The sequence below is a fragment of the Scyliorhinus torazame genome, chromosome 1 (genome assembly GCF_047496885.1).
Source record: "Scyliorhinus torazame isolate Kashiwa2021f chromosome 1, sScyTor2.1, whole genome shotgun sequence".
Taxonomy (NCBI): Eukaryota; Metazoa; Chordata; class Chondrichthyes; order Carcharhiniformes; family Scyliorhinidae; genus Scyliorhinus; species Scyliorhinus torazame.
In genome coordinates this window covers 116,365,153-116,386,035 of record NC_092707.1, presented here as the reverse complement: position 1 = coordinate 116,386,035, position 20,883 = coordinate 116,365,153, and the positions used below count along the sequence as shown (strand labels likewise).

General features: G+C 41.0%; 1 protein-coding gene across 1 annotated transcript in view; it reads left to right on the top strand.

The window, feature by feature from the left end:
- eif3i (eukaryotic translation initiation factor 3, subunit I) overlaps window positions 1-20,883 on the top strand; it is a 43,598-nt gene that overhangs the window by 11,069 nt on the left and 11,646 nt on the right. The window contains exons 2-8 of the mRNA XM_072500306.1: window positions 863-955; window positions 2,713-2,800; window positions 3,690-3,755; window positions 4,611-4,760; window positions 15,671-15,798; window positions 18,321-18,431; window positions 19,207-19,296. Of these exons, the coding sequence (XP_072356407.1) occupies window positions 863-955; window positions 2,713-2,800; window positions 3,690-3,755; window positions 4,611-4,760; window positions 15,671-15,798; window positions 18,321-18,431; window positions 19,207-19,296 (726 nt within the window). The remainder of the gene's footprint in view (window positions 1-862; window positions 956-2,712; window positions 2,801-3,689; window positions 3,756-4,610; window positions 4,761-15,670; window positions 15,799-18,320; window positions 18,432-19,206; window positions 19,297-20,883) is intronic.

Below are 20,883 nucleotides of genomic sequence, written 5' to 3'. Positions count from 1 at the left end.
AATACGTAGCAGGGATGCTCAGAAAACTGGTCAGTGAGGAGTGCTTCACCAAGCCCCTGGAGTTGGACCCAAAAGATGTGTAGGGTAGGTGGATTGGCCATGCTAAAATTGCCACCTAATTTTAATTGTTTTGTAAGAAAGAAAGGTGGTGCGTTAATTTAGTGGATGTGCCTGTCTGATGAAAACATTTTTTGGATTGGTAAATGTAATAGTTTGGACACATACTTTAAAACTAAGCTAATACTGCAATAATTGGCAAACCATTGATATATCTTAATAGCTTTGGTGTCATATCAAAGGCTGAAACGTGATCCTGCCTTGGTAATGCTGGGAGAATGTTACTGCTTTATTAAGCTGTAACAATGTTGTGTTGCCTTATGTATTTCCTTTTATTCCCTTTTCTTCTCATGTATATAATGATCTGTTGAGCTGCTCGCAGAAAAATACTTTTCACTGTACCTCGGTACACGTGACAATAAACAAATCCAATCCAATCAGTTTAATAAAACCATTTTACACTTCACCTGTTGAAATGGTTGGGGAATCAATTTGCATCAGAATGCTGTTCTTGCATTCAGTGTTCATTGAACTGAACCACTATAGCTGCCGATTAAACTGTTTTAGCTGGTTATTATTGTCCTGTTATCTTCGGGTCGCTCTTTCCTGTCACTGTTCTTCGTGTTGAAGTTGAATGTTTTCACTTGTTTTTCAGATTCAAAGCATCATTGTGGCCCTTAAACTGCTAAAACTCAATAGGTTTATCACCCTATACTTAAAGACATATGTGTTCATGTTGAATGGTTAATCTATCTTGTATCAGCACTGTGATGTATCCTATTTTATTTGTTTTGCTCTATACCAGAGACCCATCCTGTTACAAGGTCATGAAAGATCAATCACACAGATTAAATACAACAGAGAAGGGGATTTGGTATTCTCCTGTGCCAAAGATCCTGTAAGTAGAATATTGCCATAATTTATTTCATGAAGTTGGTATTGACATAGGTTGTGAAGATATCAATAATCATGAATATATGAAATAGTGGTCAGGTATTTAATAATAACCTAGCTGTGATCACTCATTGAAACAGTGATATATTGTCATCTTTTGTGAAAGTCCCTGGTAACTCCGTTCAGCAGCAGTGCACAGAGTTATGAGCCTTCCTTGCTCTCAAGCAGACTGAAAATTGTTTGCTGACTTTCCCAAAGCACAAAATAAAACAGCGCTCTTTAAAATTAATTCTGAAGTGATGTTTTGAAACTCTTCAGTTTTAAAAAATGTGTTCATGGGATGTGAACATTGCTGGCAAGGTCAACATTTATTGCCCATCCCCAATTGCCCTTGCAATGGTGATGGTGAGCGGCCTTTTTGAAATGCTGTTACGTATCCACTTGTATCTTTTAAAAGCCTTGTCTTTTAAAAGAGAACCCATTTCTTGGTTCAGATGCATTTTCTAGTGGTCCAGCATTACTTTTTCCCAGCTTGTAAAATGATGGACTGTAACCTTTTGTTTTCTGCCTGTTTCTAGCCCAGAGGCAGGGGGGACAATTGTACTGGCTCGACTAAAGGCTAATTCAGTTCAGACTGGGAATTGAGTGCGTGTCCTATGTATCTTTATGCCTTATATCTTTGGTGAAGCAATATTATTTAAAACATTTTATGAAGGATCAATATACCAAATGTGATATAATGTGCATCTGCATTTGGTTGCAAATACTTTAAAATTGTGTGTGTGACAATGTTTCACAATTGTTTTTAATGGCAATCTTGTTTAAAGTTTAAGTGGCTCCTGCCTTCACCTCCACTTTGCTTGAGGTTCCAGTTCCACAATGCTGACTAGTAAGCAAGCCTGTAGCCATCTGTGATATTGATGAACTCCGGTTTAAAATAAACTCTCTAATTGGATGCCTTCAACGTGGCATTTTGTACCCCATAGAGAATAAAATAAATTCCTGTCAGTCTCCCTCTGCTCATCTCTTGGATAGCTACACTGATAACAGGGAATGATTTGAACCAATAATTTGTAGAAAATTTCTTCTAGCTTTGAATTGTGAGGTCAGAACATTGATCACTTTCTAATATCTAAAATGAAGTGGACTAAATATTTGAGAAAATTAGCTGTAAAATGCAGTCAGGCTGTTGAAATTTTTATTACCCATCAACTTGATTGCTCAGAGACCATTAGAGAATTATGGTGGTATTTTATATATTCTTAGTGCTCTAGCTGGGCCATAGCTGTACTGTTCAAAGTGGATAAATCCCATGTGTTAACCTTGCTGAGTAGATATTGTTCGTTGTTACTGCCAGACACATGTATGAAGAATGTAAATGCCAAATGTTATTTTGTGTAAACATTTAACTAGCTAAAATAAAATCTAATTTATAATTAGTTTCAATTAATCCAGTTTTTTTAACAAATGCATACTTCAGCCAAAGGAATTGCGATATTAAAAAGTAACTTATTTGTATTTTGATAAAATAATGCAAGTTGCCCACAATTTCAATTGATTGTTGAGACTGAGTTAGTACTCCACAATGCTGTGGGGTACACAATGTTTACTTCTATATTTTAGTTTGCTTCATTGATGAAAAGGATGATACAGTCAGCACTGGTGACAAGTGAAAATGAGTTTTGACAGAGTTGACAAAAGTTCATAGTACCTTGTGGAAAACCATAATGTTCATTCTGGTTTTTTTTCTCTGCTGCACAGGTTGTCAATGCCTGGTATTCTCTGAATGGGGAGAGACTTGGCACTTACAGTGGACACACCGGAGCAGTATGGTGTGTAGATGTTGACTGTATCCTTAATGGCAAGAATGTAATTTGTGCTCCTCTTATTGGGTAGTAACCAATATGTTTCATGGATACACTCACTATATTTTATATTCCTAGTTGAAATCTAAAGTCTTGGTTGCGAGTACTGTAGAGTGATAATGATAAAAATGACCAAAACTATTGTAGGCATTATCTCTCAACCCAGAAATTGTGTTTTCTACTGAAATACCAATTTCTGAAGCGGTTTTGGATTTGAATGCAAGCCGAATGCAGCTAAGCATTGCTCTGATGTTCAGTGAACTTCACTGTAAACACCAAAACCTCTAGTTTTCTATATGTGTATGACATTTTATTTCACTTTTGATGTGCTCTAAATGCGCCAGCCTGCCTAGAGATGTGGTACAGTCAGGTCAGTCAGTTAGAATTGTGTGATAGTTTCACAATGTAACCGGTGTTGCATTTCTTCCACTTTCACAGCTTAGAGAGCCCAAGAGTCCCAATTTTTATTAAGACCATAGTACACATCATTATTCTCATAAGGAATAAAAGCAAATTACTGCGGATGCTGGAATCTGAAACGAAAGAGAAAATGCTGGAAAATCTCTGCAAGTCTGGCAGCATCTGTAGGGAGAGAAAAGAGCTAACGTTTCGAGTCCGATGACTCTTTGTCAAAGCTTTGACAAAGAATCATCGGACTCGAAACGTTAGCTCTTTTCTCTCCCTACAGATGCTGTCAGACTTGCTGATACTTTACAGCATTTTCTCTTTCGTTTCTCAGAGGGAATACACTTCTGGAAACTCCTTGGGAGATTCAACTTGCTTCCTGGACATCTGGTAGCTGGCGCAGCAACTTGTGCATGTGTTTTGAATTTCCATACAGGTGATTCATTTTATCCTTAATCTGATAATCAGGGGACACAAAACAAGTGTTAACTGGTTCTGCAGATAACTCGTGCAGACTTTGGGACTGTGCAACAGGTGAGATATTGCAATGTTACTCTCTACATTTACATTTGTAATTCTTTCTTATATCAGAGAAGAGTTTGCCCCTCGCCGCTGCTAATTTTCCCTCCCATCTTTATGATGCCATTACTTTTCAGCCAGGGGTTGCTTCACTTGCAGTTGCATTCTCTTGAACATTGCCCAGTTCAGTATTATTGATGTGCAAACCACAAGAGTGTGTGTGAGGATAGTTTCTGAAGTGATCAGCATGGAAACTGTGCTTGTTGCCTTCTACTCGCGTGCACCTCCACAGGGGTTGCTGGAAAGTGATCGGTGAGAGAAAGTCTGGCCAAATACTTTTATTTTCCATCTCACTGAATGTAGTTGTGCCCTACCACAGCAATAGCTCAGATCAGCTAATTCTGGATAGAACAAATCTTGAATCAGAGATTTCCCAGTCTCTACAACTCAGTTACTTGTTAGATAAAATGGTTGTGTCAGCAGGCATCCTACATTACAACAGTGACTGCACTTGAAAAGAACTTTGTTGGCTGTAAAGCACTGAGGTACCCCATGGTCACGAAAAGTGTTATATAAATTCAAGTCTGTCGTTCATTTTACCAGTTTACAGATTGATGTGCACTGCCAAAAACGTGGCACTTAATTTCTGTCGAATGAAGATTACAAAAACCTTCATATTAAGATTATTTTCTTGTTTTTGTAAATTATTAATTTGTAAAAAAAAAATGGTTTCGTAATTATGTTAAATATATTATCCGCAGCATTTAATGCAGTGTTATGTGTTTTTTAAAAATAATTTGTAGCACTGTCCATTTTTGTTGCAGGTTTTGTTTGTTTTACATTCATCAGATTGATCATTCTCATTATTAGGGAAGCAACTTGCTTTGTTTAAAACAAGCTCTGCAGTCAGAACGGGCGGATTTGACTTCAGTGGCAACATCATCATGTTTACGACTGATAAGCAGATGGGCTACCATTGTTACGTCAGCTTCTTTGACATACGTGATTCTGCTCAGATAAGTAAGGAGAATGCATTTTAATAGAAAACAGTCTTTAAAATATGTTACCAGCTGTTCAATTTACAGAGGAAACCTGTCTTTGAGAAAACTAGTGAAATGTGGTACAAGAGCAGTTCACATGTAGCAGTTTAATATTGTAATCCTCATTGATCACCAGAGCATTTGTCTTCATATAGATGTATCTGTAGTATTATGGGCCAGGGTTTAGAGAACACCAAAGTATATCATGGAGTTCACCTGACCCACAATTTTTAATAGATTTTGGTTATGGGGAGCACAAGGGCCCACTTTACAGGTGTGATGCAACAGAGATCTAAAGTATGTTTAAGCAAAAACAATGTTTATTCTATGAATCCAGATAACATTTTATAAACACAGTAAACATCTTATCAACTACCAACACTGTTAATCCCCACAGATACAATACTCTTCAGGTAACCCTTAATAACTTTCATAACATCCATAAGTCAAAAATCCTTTTTAACAAAGACAGGAGGTTTGCATTCCTTACAGAAACAGGTACTACTTTGAAATCATCAAGCGATTTGCAGACATTCTTTAGTAGGCAGAGAGAGAGAACACCTCCTTGGTTTGAATGCAGCTCCCCAACTGAAAATGTAACTAAAACTCAAGAGCCAAAAACAGCTTCCAGCTCAAAACGAAAGTAAAAAGCAGAGCATAGCCCAGCTCCACCCACACAATGACATCACTACAGCCACTTGAGAAGACAAACATTTCTTAAAGTGACATTCCCATGACAGTAGATATGAACATTTTCAACTCCCGCATTTACAAAACAAGTTGATTCTGCAGTATTGTGGTTTCCAGTTACTTGGACATATAAAAATAATAAATGTTTTTTCCTCTGCTACATATTTACAATCATTGTGGATTTTATGTTGTAGCATAATTAATTTGGAAGTGTTTTTTAAATCCCTTGCTAGTTAAAATAGACTATTGAAAATGTTTAGCTGAATTTAAAGATCGAACATCCTGTTGTTGGACTTGCCTTATAGTGGACTTCTGAAAAGTCAAGTTTTAACCTTCTGGAACTGAAATGGGACTTGATTTTCTCAGTAACCTCCATTTGATGATGCTAATTCCACAGTGAGGCAGGTCACTAGTAAATGGTCTTGTTTGACAGAATCTTTTGTGCCAATAAGGATCATCAGTAGCAGTTTCCTCATTCATAGATTCTTGGGTGTTAACAGTACAGAAGGAAGCTATTCGGTCCACAGTGTCCTCGTCTGTCAAGCAAGGACCTGACTACACTGATCCCATTTTCCAGCGCTTGGCCTATGTTGTGTATTCAGAGTATTTTTTGTGTTTCCTCATAAGCTGTCTTGTAGCTAACGGGGGCATTTTAAAACAACGATTGTGTGACGTAATCAGCTTTATTGTGCGGGCAAATGGGCAGTCTAACATTGCATCCTGCAGTGTTAACATCTTATAAATGAAACTCTACATTTTGGTTGAACCACCAAAGCCTGCAGACTTGGTCTTGAATCCACCACATGTGAACTGGCAATTAAGTAGGCGAACAGCGTTTGTCGACACTTGGTCGCAGAAATACGTTGCGGGAGTGCCTCGCAAATCCCGTTCATATGTTTTGGTCCTGTCCAAAGCTGGAGCATCACTGGAAGGAGGTTTTTAGGGTAATCTCTAAAGTGATGCGCGTGAAATTGGACCCGGGCCCTCGGGGGGCCATATTCAGGGTGTCGGACCAGCCGGGGTTGGAAACGGGGGCGGAGGCAGATGTTGTAGCCTTCGTCTCCAGGATCGCCCAAAGGCAGATCCTGTTAGGATGGAGATCAACCTCTCCACCCTGGCATGGCGGGGAGACCTGTTGGAATTCTTGATGCTTAAGAAGGTTAAGTTTGAACTGAGGGGAAGGATGGAGGGGTTCTACAATTCATGGGCGTTATTCATTATGCACTTTCAAGAACTGAATAACATCGAACATTAGTTGCGGTGGGAGGGTTGGGGGGAGGGGGACTGTGTGTGTTAATGGTGACTGGATGATTCCTGATTCCTTTTTGTCATTTGTTTATGTTAACATGCGGGTGAATGTTTGGGGGGTTGGTGGGAGGATGGGATCGTTGTTATTGATATGGGGATTGATTGTATTAGTTGCTGCTTATTGCTTATTGTTGGTGGGTGCAAATTTGGGAGAAAATGAAAAAGGAGGAGAATAAAAATATTTAAAAGAAAAGGGAAAGGTGAGGTAAAACTAATTTTGTCTTTTAAAAAAAAAACTACTGCAGTGGGAAACAAACCTGGAGCTGAAAGAGTGAATCAGAACACAGATTATAGTATAGACCTGAAGACTGAGCTAAACCAATGAAACCTGTCAATGTTTTTTTGTGAAATGATTAATCATATTTTGCAAATGTTTCTTCTTAAGAGTTTAAATTTGATTTTGGATAACTGACAAGCATGGTTGAATTCCTCCAAATATTCAATAAAAATGAGGAGTCTATTTTCTAATGATATCCATTAATTTAAATAGAAATCTTTAAAAACAAATGGACAAATGGCAGATTTGTCCTTGCACATATTCAAAGGGAATTATCCGACACTAATGGGAAGAACTTCGCTGAAAAAGATCAGATTCATTTGGGCCAAGTAAATCTCATGGGAGATTCCGAACCAGGCCTATCCAAAATCTTGAAGAAACATGCCATTGTCTTCAGTGGTGAATTGGGAAGCATGAAAGATATCTCAGTAAAGCAAAAGATTAAGGAAAAAAGTCAGGCGAGATGCTTAAAGGCTAGGTCAGTGCTGTATGTAATCAGACCTAAGGTAGAGGTAGAATTAGAACGGGAGGCCTTAAATCCATTAATATGAGTGATTGGGCTACACCGGTCATACCCGCGATGAAGACAGATCTGTACACATTTGTGGCAATTTTATAGTCACTATTCTGTACTGTGTGCAGAGCAGTACCCTGTACCCCTGATCGATGGCCTATTCCCTGGGTTGGCTGGAGGCCAACACTTCAGTGAAATCGACCTTAGTCAAGCATATCTTCAAATAAATGTGGATCAGCATTCACAGCTATTATTGTGTTACACAAAGGGCTATTTCTGTACAAAGAAATGTAATTTCAGTGCCAGAGGCGCTCCAACGTGTTATGGGCCAAACAGTGGATTAGAGGGAGTCCAATGTTACCTGGATGACATCTTGGTTACTGGGAAAAGTCAAAGGTCGCAATGGGGGAACATTTTAGTGATGGTGACCACAACACGGTACAATTTAATTTGTTATGTAAAAGGAAAAAGATGGTCTGCAAAAAATGGTATAGGATTGGGGGAGGCAGATTTTTTAGAATAAGGCAAGACCTGACTAAAGTAGATTGGGAACAGCTTGTGTGAAAATCTACAGTAGAGCAGTGGGGGTGGGGGTTTTCAAAAGGGCAATGAAGAGAGTACACATTAACATGTTCCCTTTCGGATGAAATGTGGGAGCAACATATTTAGAGAACTCTGGATGTCTAAGAATATTCAGGACTGGATAAAAAGAAAAGAGAGGCTTTTAGCAGGTGCAAAGGGAGCAAATCAGCGAAGGCCTTAGTAGAGGATAGAAATTGCGGGGAGGGGAAGAATCTTTAGAAAGCTATTAGAAGGGCAGCACGGTGGTGCAGTGGTTAGCTCTGCTGCCTCATGGCGCCGAGGTCCCAGGTTCGATCCCAGCTCTGGGTCACTGTCCATGTGGAGTTTGCACATTCTCCTCGTGCTTGCGAGGGTTTCGCCCCCACAACACACAAATATGCAATGTAGATGGATTGGCCACGCTAAATTGCCCCTTAATTGGAAAAAATGAATTGTGTGCTCTAAAAAAAGTTTTTTAAAAGAAAGCTATTAGAAGAGCAAAGAGGGGGCATGGAAAAGCCGTGGCGGTTAAGATTAGGGAGAATCCCAAGATACTCTATTAAGGGGAAGAGGATAAATGGAAAGGGTAGAGACCAGGAGGGCAATGTGTGCGTGGAGCTGGTGGACGTTGATAGTTAAACAAGTAATTTGCACCCGTCTTCACTCGGGAGAAGGAGGGTGCAGGTACAGTATTTGGGGAAAGGGGCGGAGGTTCTTGGAACAGTTTGACATGAGGAGTGAGGAGGTTTTGACAGGCTTAAAAGTGGGCAAACTCCCAGGCCGGGATGAGTTGTATCCAAGGCTGCCGTGGGAAGCAAGGGAAGAAATTACAAGCGCTCTGGCACAAATTTTTATTCCTTTCTGGCCACAGGAGAGATGCCAGAGGATTGGAGGACAGCTAATGTAGTTCCACTTTTAAAGAAAGGTAGAGATAAACCAGGCAATTACAGACCAGCGAGTCTCGCGTCACTGGTAGGGAAACTATTGGAGAGAATTCTGAAGGACAGAATCAATCTCCACTTGGAGATGTATGGTTTGATCAGGGACAGTCAGCATATCTTTGTCATAGGGAGGTCATGCCTAATGAATTTGATTGAATTTTCCAAGGAGGTGATAGGGTGTGTAGGTGAAGGCAGTGCAGTTGATGTAGTTTGTATGGATTTCAGCAAAGCTGGGGGGGGGGCGGGGATGGTAAGTAAGTTTATGGATGACACTTCATTGGCAGGGTGGTTAATAGTGAGGAAGAATGCCTTGGGTTGCAAGAAGATATAGACGGGTTGGTCAGATAGGCAGATCAGTGGCAGATGGTATTTAACCTTAAAGTGCAAGCGGATGCACTTTGGAAGGAGCAACAAGACAAGGGAGTACTCCATGAACGGCAGTACTATAGGAAGCTCAGAGGAGTCCTGGTGCTTACCTCAGAACCTGTCCTGCTGCCTTCAGCGATAATAGGATAGTTAATAACGCATGCGGGGCACTTGCCTTTAGCAGTGGTGACATAGATTATAAGAGCAGCGAGGTTATGTTGGAGTTGTACATGACTGATTAGGCCACAACTGGAATACTGTGTGCAGTTCTGTCGCCTCACTACAGGAAGGATGTGATTACACTGGAGAGGGTGCAGGGAAAATTCACCAGGATGTTGCTTGGGATGGAGCATTTTGAGTTATGAAGAGAGGCCGGATAGGCTCAGGTTGTTTTCTTTAGAGCAAAGAGGCTGAAGGGGGACCTGATTGTGGCATTTAGGATTATGATTGGTATGGACAGGGTGGATAGGAAACAGCTGTTCCCCTGAGTTGAAGGGTCAATAACGAAGGTGCATATTTTTAAGGTGAGCGGCAGGAGGTTTTGAGGGATTTAAAGAAAAAAATTCACCCAGAGGACGGTGGGAGGCTGGAATGCACTGCCTGGGAGGGCAACCTTCACAATCTTTAAGTACTTGGATGAGCACTTGAAATGTCATAACATTCAAGGTTATGGGTCAAGCGCTGGAAAGTGGGATGAGTGTAGTTTTGTCGGTGCAAACTCAATGGGCTAAAGAGCCACTTCTGTACTGTATTACTCTACACAATCAAGTATCGTCAGTCAAACATTCATAGGAACGCAGATGGGCTCTCTCGACTCCCCTTACCAAATAGTTAATCAATAAGCAGTTTGTGTGGAAATATTTTCTACGAGTAAGTACATAACACTCTTTTAACTGCAGGACAGGTGAAGAAGCATACCAGAAGTGATCCAGTACTGTCCGAGGTTATGGACATGGTGCTTCAAGGAAAGACTTCAGGAGCAAACCCGGAGTTAAAGCCATATTCCATCTGAAGACTTCAGTTATCCGTGAAGACTGGTTGTTTTGGGGAATGAGAGTCATCATTCCACCATTATTGAGAAAACTTATATTAAGCCAGTTACACAAAGGCCACTGGTATTGTAAGGATGAAGGAGATACAATAATCCCAGCCAAGCTCATATCAAAGTTCCAAAACCTAGGACTTGGCTCCTCACTCTGCAACAGGGCTCTCGACTTTCTGACCCATAGACCACAATCGGTAAGAATAAACATATTCTTCCTCCACGATAGTCCTTAATACCGGGGCCCCTGCAAGGTTGCGTACTTAGCCCCCTACTATACTCCACGTATACACACACGGCTGCATAGCAAAATTTGGTTCCAGCTCCATCTACATGTTTGCTGACGACACAACCATAGTGGGTTGGATCTCGAACAACGACGAGTCCGAATACAGGAGGGAGATAGAGAACCTTAGTGGAGTGGTACAGCGACAACAATCTATCCCTCAATGCCAGCAAAACTAAAGAGCTAGTCATTGACTTCAGGAAGCAAAGTACTGTACACACCCCTGTCTGCATCAATGGGGCTGAGGTGGAGATGGTTGACAGCTTCAAATTCCTAGGTGTGCACATCACCAACAATCTGTCCTGGTCCACCCACGTTGACACTATCACCAAGAAAGCACAACCGCGCCTATACTTCCTCAGGAAACTAAGGAAATGTGGCATGCCCACACTGACTCTTACCAACATTTACAGGTGCACCATAGAAAGCATTCTATCCGGCTGCATCACAGCCTGGTATGGCAACTGTTTGGTCCAAGACCGCAAGAAAATTCAGAGAGTCGTGAACACCACCCAGTCCATCACACGATCCTGTCTCCCATCCATTGACTCCGTTTACACCTCCCGTTGTCTTGAGAAAGCGGGCAGCATAATCGAAAGACCCCTCCCACCCGGCTTACTCACTCTTCCAACTTCTTCCATCGAGCAGGAGATACAAAAGTCTGAGAACACGCACAAACAGATTCAAAAACAGCTTCTTCCCCCCTGTTACCAGACTCCTAAGTGACCCTCTTATGGACTGACCTGATTTACACTACATACCTGTATGCTTCATCCGATGCCAGTGCTTATGTAGTTACATTGTGTACCTTGTGTTGCCCTATTATGTATTTTCTTTTCTTTTCATGTACTAAATGATCTGTTTGAGCTGCTCGCAGAAAAATACTTTTCACTGTACCTCGGTACACGTGACAATAAACAAATCCGATCCAAGATAGCCAGGATCTATGGTGGCCGGGGCTAGATGCCGAAATTGAGGAGTGGGCGGAAATGTGTTCGTCTTGTGCAAAAGTGTGGAATGGGAATGGCTCACTCAAAATGACCTGAAGTTGCCATTATGAAGTCAACAGCCATACCAGGCTGTGATGCAGCCGGATAGGATGCTTTCTATGGTGCCCCTGTAAACGTTGGTAAGAGTCAGTGTGGGCATGCCAAGTTTCCTTAGGAAGTTATGAATTGTCGGAGAAAACAATTGAGAGATTGGGTGAAATATTCAGATTTGGTTACCGGTGAGCGATAATGGACCACAGTTCATATCTCAAACTATTTGAAGGACAACGGAATTCAACACATTTGGTCTGCTCCTTATCCCCTGTCACAAATGAGCTGGCAGAACATTTTGTACAGGCAATGAAATATTTGTTAAAGGTAACCAGAGAACCAGGAGGGAACCCTGGATGACTCGGGATATTGAGGACATGGTCAAAAGGAGGCATATGACTTGCATAGGCAGCTGGGATCTAGTTGATACCTTGAAGAATATAGGGCTTGTCGGAGTAGTGTTAAGAGAGAAATCAAGAAGGGCAAAAAGGGGACATGAGATTGTCTTGGCAGATAAGGCAAAGGAAAATCCAAAGAGCTTTTCCAGATACATAAAGGGTAAAAGGGTGACGAGGGAGAGAGTAGGGCCTCTTAAGGATAAACAAGATCATCTATGTGCAGACCCAAGGGATGGGAGAGGTCCTAAATGAATATTTCTCGTCCGTATTTACTGTTGAGAAAGTTAGGGAACTTGGGGAAATAAAAAGTGATGTCTTGAGGAATGTACATTTACAAAGAAAGACGTGCTGGAGGTATTAAAGTGCATCAGAATAGATAAATCCCCGGAACCTGATAAAATTATCCCAGGACGTTGTGGGGGGCTCGGGAGGAAATTGCCGGCCTCCAAGCTGAGATATGTGAATCATCGACAGTCACAGGAGAGGTGCTTGAAGATTGGAGGGTAGCAAGTGTTGTGCCCTTGTTTAAGAAGGGCTGTAGGGATAAACCTGGGAACTACAGACTGGTGAGCCTTCTGTAGTGGGTAAATTGTTAGAAGGTATTCTGAGGGACACGATCTACAGGCATTTAGACAGGCAGGGCTAATTAGGCAAAGTCAGCATGGCTTTGTAAGGGGAAAGTCATTTTTCACAAATTTGATTGAGTTTTTTGAAGGGGTAATCAAGGTAAATGAGGGCAGTGCAGTCGATGTTGTCTACGTGGACTTTAGCAAGGCCTTTGACAAGGTACCGCATGGCGACCAAAGCCAAAGGGTGGTTGTGGAGGGTGGTTTTTCAAACTGGAGGCCTGTGACCAGCGGTGTGCCTCGGGGATCCGTGCTGGGTCCACTGTTATTTGTGATATTTATTAATTTAGATGAGAATGTAGGATGCATGGTTAGTAAGTTTGCAGATGATACCAAGATTGGTGGATAGTGAAGAAGGTAATACAAGATTGCAACAGGATCTTGACCCAGTGGGCGGAAAAATGGCAGATGGAGTTTAATTTGGGTAAATGTGAGGTGATGCATTTTGGTAGATCAAATCAGGGCAGGACCTACTTAGTAAATGGTAGGAAGTTGGCGAGAGTTACAGAACAAAGCGGTCTAGGGGTACAGGGTCATAGCTCCTTGAAGATGGAGTCACAGGTGAACAAGGTCGTGAAGAAGGCATTCAGCATGCTAGGTTTTATTGGTCAAAATATTGAATACAGGAGTTGGGATGTCTTGAAGTTGACCAAGACATTGGTAAGACCTCACATGTTCATTCTGGTCGCCCTATTATAGGAAGGATATTGTTAAACTAGAAAGAGTGCAGAAGTTATGAGGATGCTACCAGGACTTGATGGTCTGAGTTTAAGGAGTGGCTGGATAGGCTGGGATTTTTTCCCTGGAGTGTAGGAGGCTTAGGGGTGATTTTATAGAGGTCTATATAAAATAATGAGGAGCATAGATAAGGTAGATAGTCAACATCTTTTCCCAATGGTAGAGGTGTCTAGAACTAGAGGGCATAGGTTTAAGGTGAGAGGGGAGCGATACAAAAGAGACCAGAGGGGAAATTGTTTCATACAGAGGGTGGTGAGCATCTGGAACGGGCTGCCAGAGGCAGTGGTAGAGGCAGGTACAATTCTTTCCTTTAAAAAGCAGTTAGACAGTTACGTGGGCATCGAGGGATATGGGCCAAATGCAGGCAAGTGGGACTAGCTTAATGATAGAAACTGGACGGCATGGAGAAGCTGGGCCTAAGGGCCTGTTTCCATGCTGTAAACATCTATGACATCTATGGTTCATTATCTAAACATTTGAGTCAATTCCTGCTCACATACAGGAATACTGCGCTCTCAACTACCCAAGTTTCTCTGGCAGTGATGATGTTTAAATGGCAACTACGCACAGCGTTTGATTTACTAAAACCACCCGAGACAAAATAAATTGTTGAGAAAAGCAGCAGGATCAGGTCACAGCGGGAGAAGGCAAAATGTTGGGTTTCTTGCCAGGGTCAAGAATTCTGGCGAGAAATGATACCATCTTGGCACAGACAGGACCTCTCCTACACCATACAAACCCGAGATGATGTAATATGGAGAAGGAATGTGGATCAACGTTTGATGAAAAGAACCAATCCACCAGAGGCAGAAGCGACCGAATCCAAATCCAGCTGTGCCAGGAGACGACCTAGACCTTCCCAAGAACTGACGCTAACCGAACCGATTGAGGGGCAACAGCACCAATTACGAATCAAACACTGGGTCAACCTCCGACCACTATGTCGACTCTGGTTAAAATAACCACTGATGACACACCAAGCCAACGACACCAGAGGTTGCAGCAAGTAATAAAAAGCAGGTGCCTGAGGTTTACCGACAGCCAACAACCTCTGAATGTCTGACTTATTGATTGACCATTCCTGTTGCTAATTGTTAATGTACAGTTTATTGTGTCAGGAATGTTTGATTTAATGGGAGAGGAAATATTGTGTATTGATATTGTTTTCAGTGTTTCCTCACAAGCAGCCTTATAGTTGAAAAGGAGCACAAGACTGATGGCTTCAGCCATTTGCATGGGCAAACGGACAGTAATATCACTACCTGTGGTGTTAACATCTTCTAAATAAAGTTCTGTGTTTCTGTTGAACCTCCCAAGACCTGTAGATGTGATCTTGAATCCACCATTGCCCTGGAGGTTATGGCAGTGTGGTCTTCATAAACGTTTCCTTTTTTGGTACATATTTCCCATTTTTCTTCTGGTGGCTCTGACTTTGGCTGCCATGTGTTTTATATTCACTATATTTAAACAATGCACTAATGTGACATCTTTGAACAACGGAAACAGGGTTTCTATGCTTGTTTTCATCATGTTATTGTCCATTTTTTGCTTAGTTTAAAGTTGCAAATGAACAAACATTTATACTGTTCAGCTCAAATTACTCGAAAGTATTCTGAACTTAATATTGTGCACAAATGCCTGTAAACTGATGCCACCTACACTTGATTCATGTACCACTGGTTGGACAATTTTTTCCCAGTACTGCATCTCCCCATTCTATTATTGTAATTTCAGTAATATGTCGCTCTTAACATTAACCCATCCTACCTCTGCAATCTTCTTCACCCTTGCATCCCCCCCCTTAACTATAGCCTCCTAGACATCCAACCAACTCTCCCCATTTCACCTTCAATTGGAGAGTTTGCAACCACATGAACTCTGCTTTTTGGAATGCTCCCTTCTTCCTCACACTTGAAACTTCTCAAATCATGAGCTATTTTCATATTTTAGTTATCTTTATCAGCTCTCCTTGAAAGGCTCAGTGCCTATTGCTATTCTCCACTGAAGGAGAAGGCTCAGTGCCTATTGCTATTCTCCTCTAAAGGAGATTTGTCTGTGTTAAAGGGCCTAATTACATTTTTTTATTTTCCCATTAATCCTTAGGTAACAATGAACCGTATATGAAGGTTCCGGCCAGTGAGTCAAAGATAACAAGTGCTGTTTGGGGTCCTCTTGGAGAATTTGTCATTGCAGGACATGAGAATGGTGAATTGGTACAGTATAGTGCTAAGGTAAGAAGAAGGTACAGAATGATTGCCTGGAATCTATTGACAGCATTGGAATATAAATACTGTGCATGCTTCTTGGGGCAGGGATCATCACCTCAGAGGACAGTTTTGTTCTCTGTCTCTCGAGGAAAAGCACCACGATTGTGAAAGTGATTAGCTATTTCCAAAGTCTCATAATATATTGTTACTGGCCCTATATAGAACTTTTAAAATCGGGCTGTCTGTGGCTGGGGTGGCAAGTCATACTGTTTAAACGGTGACGTATAACTCATCTGTATTGATGTGAGCGAGAAGGGAAGTTTGCCCAAATGGTTGTAAAATAATTATAGGTCATATTCATTTTCATCAAGAAGTATTAGTAAATTTGTTAAAGAGAATTTCTCAACTTGTAGCATTAATAGGAGGGAAAGAGCGCAATTGGAAAATGAATCGTTGCATTGTTCAGAATCGTTGCATTGTTCAGAACAGAAGGTAGGAAATGAACTGAACATAGAGAAAATAATTAGCAGTCGGGTTCAATGAGGTATATCTCTCATAGAGGGAAAAATAATAAATAAAGCCTCTACTTCACTTTTGGGGTAACGATGTCCACGTTTGTGCTAGATTGATGTCCAGATGCCTTGGAGTAACATTGCAACATCTACCTGATTATCAATTGGGCTGTTCCTAGCTGTTGTAATTAGTATGTTGTATAGAGTTGCACAGAAGTGTATTATCTATAATAAACTATACATGCATTTTTCAAAGAATTTAACATTTTGGTGCTTGGTTGAAGTTAGAAACAGCTTTTAGATTATACAATTAAGTTGATTTTACTTTTCCATTAGAAATGCAATAGTCTATGTTTAAATTAGGAGTCACCTTGTTAACACCATTCCCAACAACCTATTTGATTTGCAGTTACATAGGGTGAATGGACCACGTATTATCAGCTCCCTTGTAATAATTGAATTATTTATCTTGTAAATCAGCGATGTACAAGGAATTGTCCAGGAAAATATGCCTCCAATTTTTCTCAACCATAGTAATGCTGAAAAATGGATGAAGTTAGGTTATGTTGCTGGTTATTGCTGTTAATCCACTAGTCATGGAGTTTTACAGCACAAAAAGAGGCCCTTTGGCCATCCTGTCTGTGCCGGCCATCAAGCACCTAAACTAATCCCATTTTCCAGCACTTGGTCCGTAGCCTTGTGTGCTGTGGAGTTACAAGTGCTCATCTAAACGCTTCTTTAATGTTGAGGGTTCCTGCCTCAAGCAGTGAGTTTCAGATTCCGACCGCCCTCTGGGTGAAAACGGTTTTCCCTCAAATCCCTTCTAAAGCTCCTGCCCATTACCTTGTCCCTGGTTATTGCCCCGTCTACAAAGGGGAAGTTCCTTCCCATCTACGTCCATCATTTTGTACACTTTGATCAATGCCTTCACTGCCTGACCAACCTCTCTTCCTAGCGGACACGCTCCAGCCCAGGCATCTAGGAGAAAATACAATCAAGATAATTTTAGTAATGTAGAAACTTAAATTAACAGTAAATTGATTGATGGTCTATCTGATTTCTGTGGAAAATTTTCAAACTTTGGTCATGTGCCAGAAATTGAAGGTATTTCTGTTGCTGTATTGATCTGAAATGTCACTGATAACCAGAGAATCTATTGTCTAGTTCTTTAATTCTTAAATGATTTTAAATTGTGACAATTGAGCTGTTCCTCCATCCCCTTTCAAACAATTCTTTACAAACTTGTCACCATGTCTGTTTTTAATACTACTTTTGGCAAGGAATACTGTTGCTTGTAATTCTTTTGACGAGATTCAAAGTGTTTCTCCAATAAGCGGTTTTGATTTATAAATATCTATTTGAAAAATCACAGCTCTTGAGAATGGTGAATTTTGAAGAACATTTAAAGTCCTTTTAAAGTGTTGCAGGTTACATTCACAACAGCACTAACCATTTTAGATAATGCTTGATATTCAAAAATGTCTGGAGGAAAATGTATTTCTATGAAAGGAGTGTTCCTGGGATGTATGTCTCTGTTCTACATCAGTCAATGAATTTGAGACATTGAGAGGACTCTCCTTTGTTATTTCGGAGTCTTGACTGTGCACCAAGGATGTGCAAGTTAGGTGGATTGGTCATACTAAATTGCCCCTTTGTGTCCAAGGATGTGCAGGTTAGGTGGATTGGTCATACTAAATTGCCCCTTTGTGTCCAAGGATGTGCAGGTTAGATGGGGTTATGGGAATAGGGTGGGGGAGTAGGCCTAAGTAGGGTGCTCTTTCAGAGAGTTGGTGCAGACTTGATGGAGTGAATGGCCTCCTTCTGCACAGTAGGAATTCTGCGGATATCTTTAAGATGATTAAACAATGCTGAATTATTTGCATAAAAGCTCTGAAATAAAAACAAAAGTGCTGGAAAAACCCAGATCAGACAGCATCTGTGAAGAAACAGAGTTAATGTTTTGAGACCAAAGTGACTCCTTCAGAACATATTTATGTAATTATTGACATTTCTCTCATTTTGCTTTAATGACAGTCTGGAGAAATAATGACAAAAGTAAAAGAACACACCAAGCAAATAAACGACATCCAAACATCCTTAGACCTGACCATGTTTATCACTGCTTCAAAAGATAATACTGCTAAGGTATGCATTTTTTTTCTTTGAGTTATTGATTCATATAGCATCACTTATAATTTTAATAGTGTGATTATAAACTTAGCTGTGGATGGACCAGATTCTGCATCTTGTTCCAATCTGAGCTTGTGGGGATATAATACATTATGTACAAAGTCTGTTTATTAACAGTGGGGAATTTTGTTTTTTGGCAAGGATAAGCTTTGATCAGCCTGGTTTTGCCAAGGCTCCTTGGTATCTTAGTCAGATGCAGCAGTGCGGTCAGGGGCAGCAGCTCTCCAATCCCCAGCAGTCAGCTCTTGCTTCCAATCCTGGATCAGAGCTGGAACAAGGTCGGAACCACGTAGTTCTGGCACAACCTGACTAAACATTGATGCTCAGTTTATACGTTGTCGGTGTCACCAATGTTTGAAATGGGCATTAATGGAGTATGGTTTGAATTCCAATTTTTGCAATTCAAAATACCGTTTATCTTGTCGCATTTTGTCGGCACATTTTTGAAGGGATGATCTTTCTCATATTTATGTAATTTTTCTTCAGGGCCATTTAAGCCAACCCAGATACTCCACATTGGCACCAATCCCTCCCTCTGGCCACCCCCTGTTGCCTCCAACCAAAAGAAAAATCTTTAGAAAGATTTTAATTATAATATGTAGGAAGTTTATTGCTTAAGAATGCCTGAAGCTGTGAAGACTATAGAATCAGATACTCAAAAGTAAAAAAAATAACAACATATATATCGCCTTGTGTCACCAGTTTTTTCAGTTTTCTTTTTCTATTAAAGCTGTTTGATTCTGCAACTTTGGAACACTTGAAAACATTCAGGACTGAACGACCTGTGAATTCCGCTGCTATTTCACCTATTGTGGAACATGTAAGTTGCTTGATTAACATATTTTTTTTTACTGATGGGACATGGGAATTTATTGCTCATCCCAAATTTCTCTTTAACCTTGCTAGGACATTTCTGAAGGCAGTTAAGAGTCAACCACATTGTTGTGGGCCAGGTAAGGACGTTAGTGAATGGTACTGTGGTCAACATTCCAATTCCAGATTTTTATTGAATTCAAATTTCGCCACCTGCCACGGTGGAATGCAAACCCGGATTCCCCAGAGCATTACTCTGGATCTCTGGATTACTAGTCCAGTGATTACTAGTCCAGTGGCAATACCGCTACACCCTATGTGCGTGAATGCTTCTGAATAAACAAAGTAAAGCTCCAAGCTCACTCATGTGATCTGCATTTTATTGCTAGAAATGCTTTCTTCCTAAACTATAATACCCAGCTTAGTTGGTGGAAGTTACCGCTTTGGTGTTCCTCCCACCTTGCTTTTCTATCATTAGTGTGTTGCGATCCAGTTAATGTTACAACTGGACAGGAAGGTCCCAAAATGGAACCCTGGCTCAAAAGACCATAACTTTTACTTTTTAAAAAATGTGGAGGAACAGTCACAGGACCGCTAATTAGTTTTAACAATAAAAATGATTGAACATAAAAAAATTGGAATAATATGCCTTTATCATAGAATTTACAGTGCAGAAGGAGGCCATTCGGCCCATCGAGTCTGCACCGGCTCTTGGAAAGAGCACCCTACCCAAGGTCAACACCTCCACCCTATCCCCATAACCCAGTAACCCCACCCAACACTAAGGGCATATTCGGACACTAAGGGCAATTTATCATGGCCAATCCACCTAACCTGCACATCTTTGGACTGTGGGAGGAAACCGGAGCACCTGGAGGAAACCCACGCACACACGGGGAGGATGTGCAGACTCCGCACAGACAGTGACCCAAGCCGGAATCGAACCTGGGACCCTGGAGCTGTGAAGCAATTGTGCTATCCACAATGCTACCGTGCTGCCCCTTTACTCTTTCTTTCCCCCCCTAACAATTATACACAGTTTTTTTAGGATTAACATGGAGTACAAAGTACATCTTAATCTACAATGGCCTCATTAAACCAAAGTCCCTTTTAAGCCTACCAGATGACTGTGGGCAAATATGCTCTCCACTCTGAACCCCAAGTGAATGTTTCTGGATGTCTCCTCAGAACCCCCCCTCACCCCCCACCAGATGATTGCCTCGTGGGGGCTTCCTTTGGTAGTTTGCATTCTAAAATCCAGGCTAGGTTTTCCAAATGAAAATTTTAAAACAAGCTTCTGCTCCACTTTTAACACTGAATCCAGTCCAGGATTTCACACCAACCCCTTTTAGGATTTCTTTGTCCTGACTGCTATGCAAACTGCTCGCAATTGCTTTAACTCTTGATCTCCAGACTGTATTAAAATGACATCAGCCATTTTTGAAGGCTGTTGTCCCGCTTTAAATCTGGATACTGAAATTGTCTCTAACTCCGAACACTTTGTTTACTCTTCCTTGAACTCTTCTGAAGAATACCTTGGTCTCTATCCACTTAACTCCAGACTTATTGGACACGTCATTTCTCTAGTTTCCTT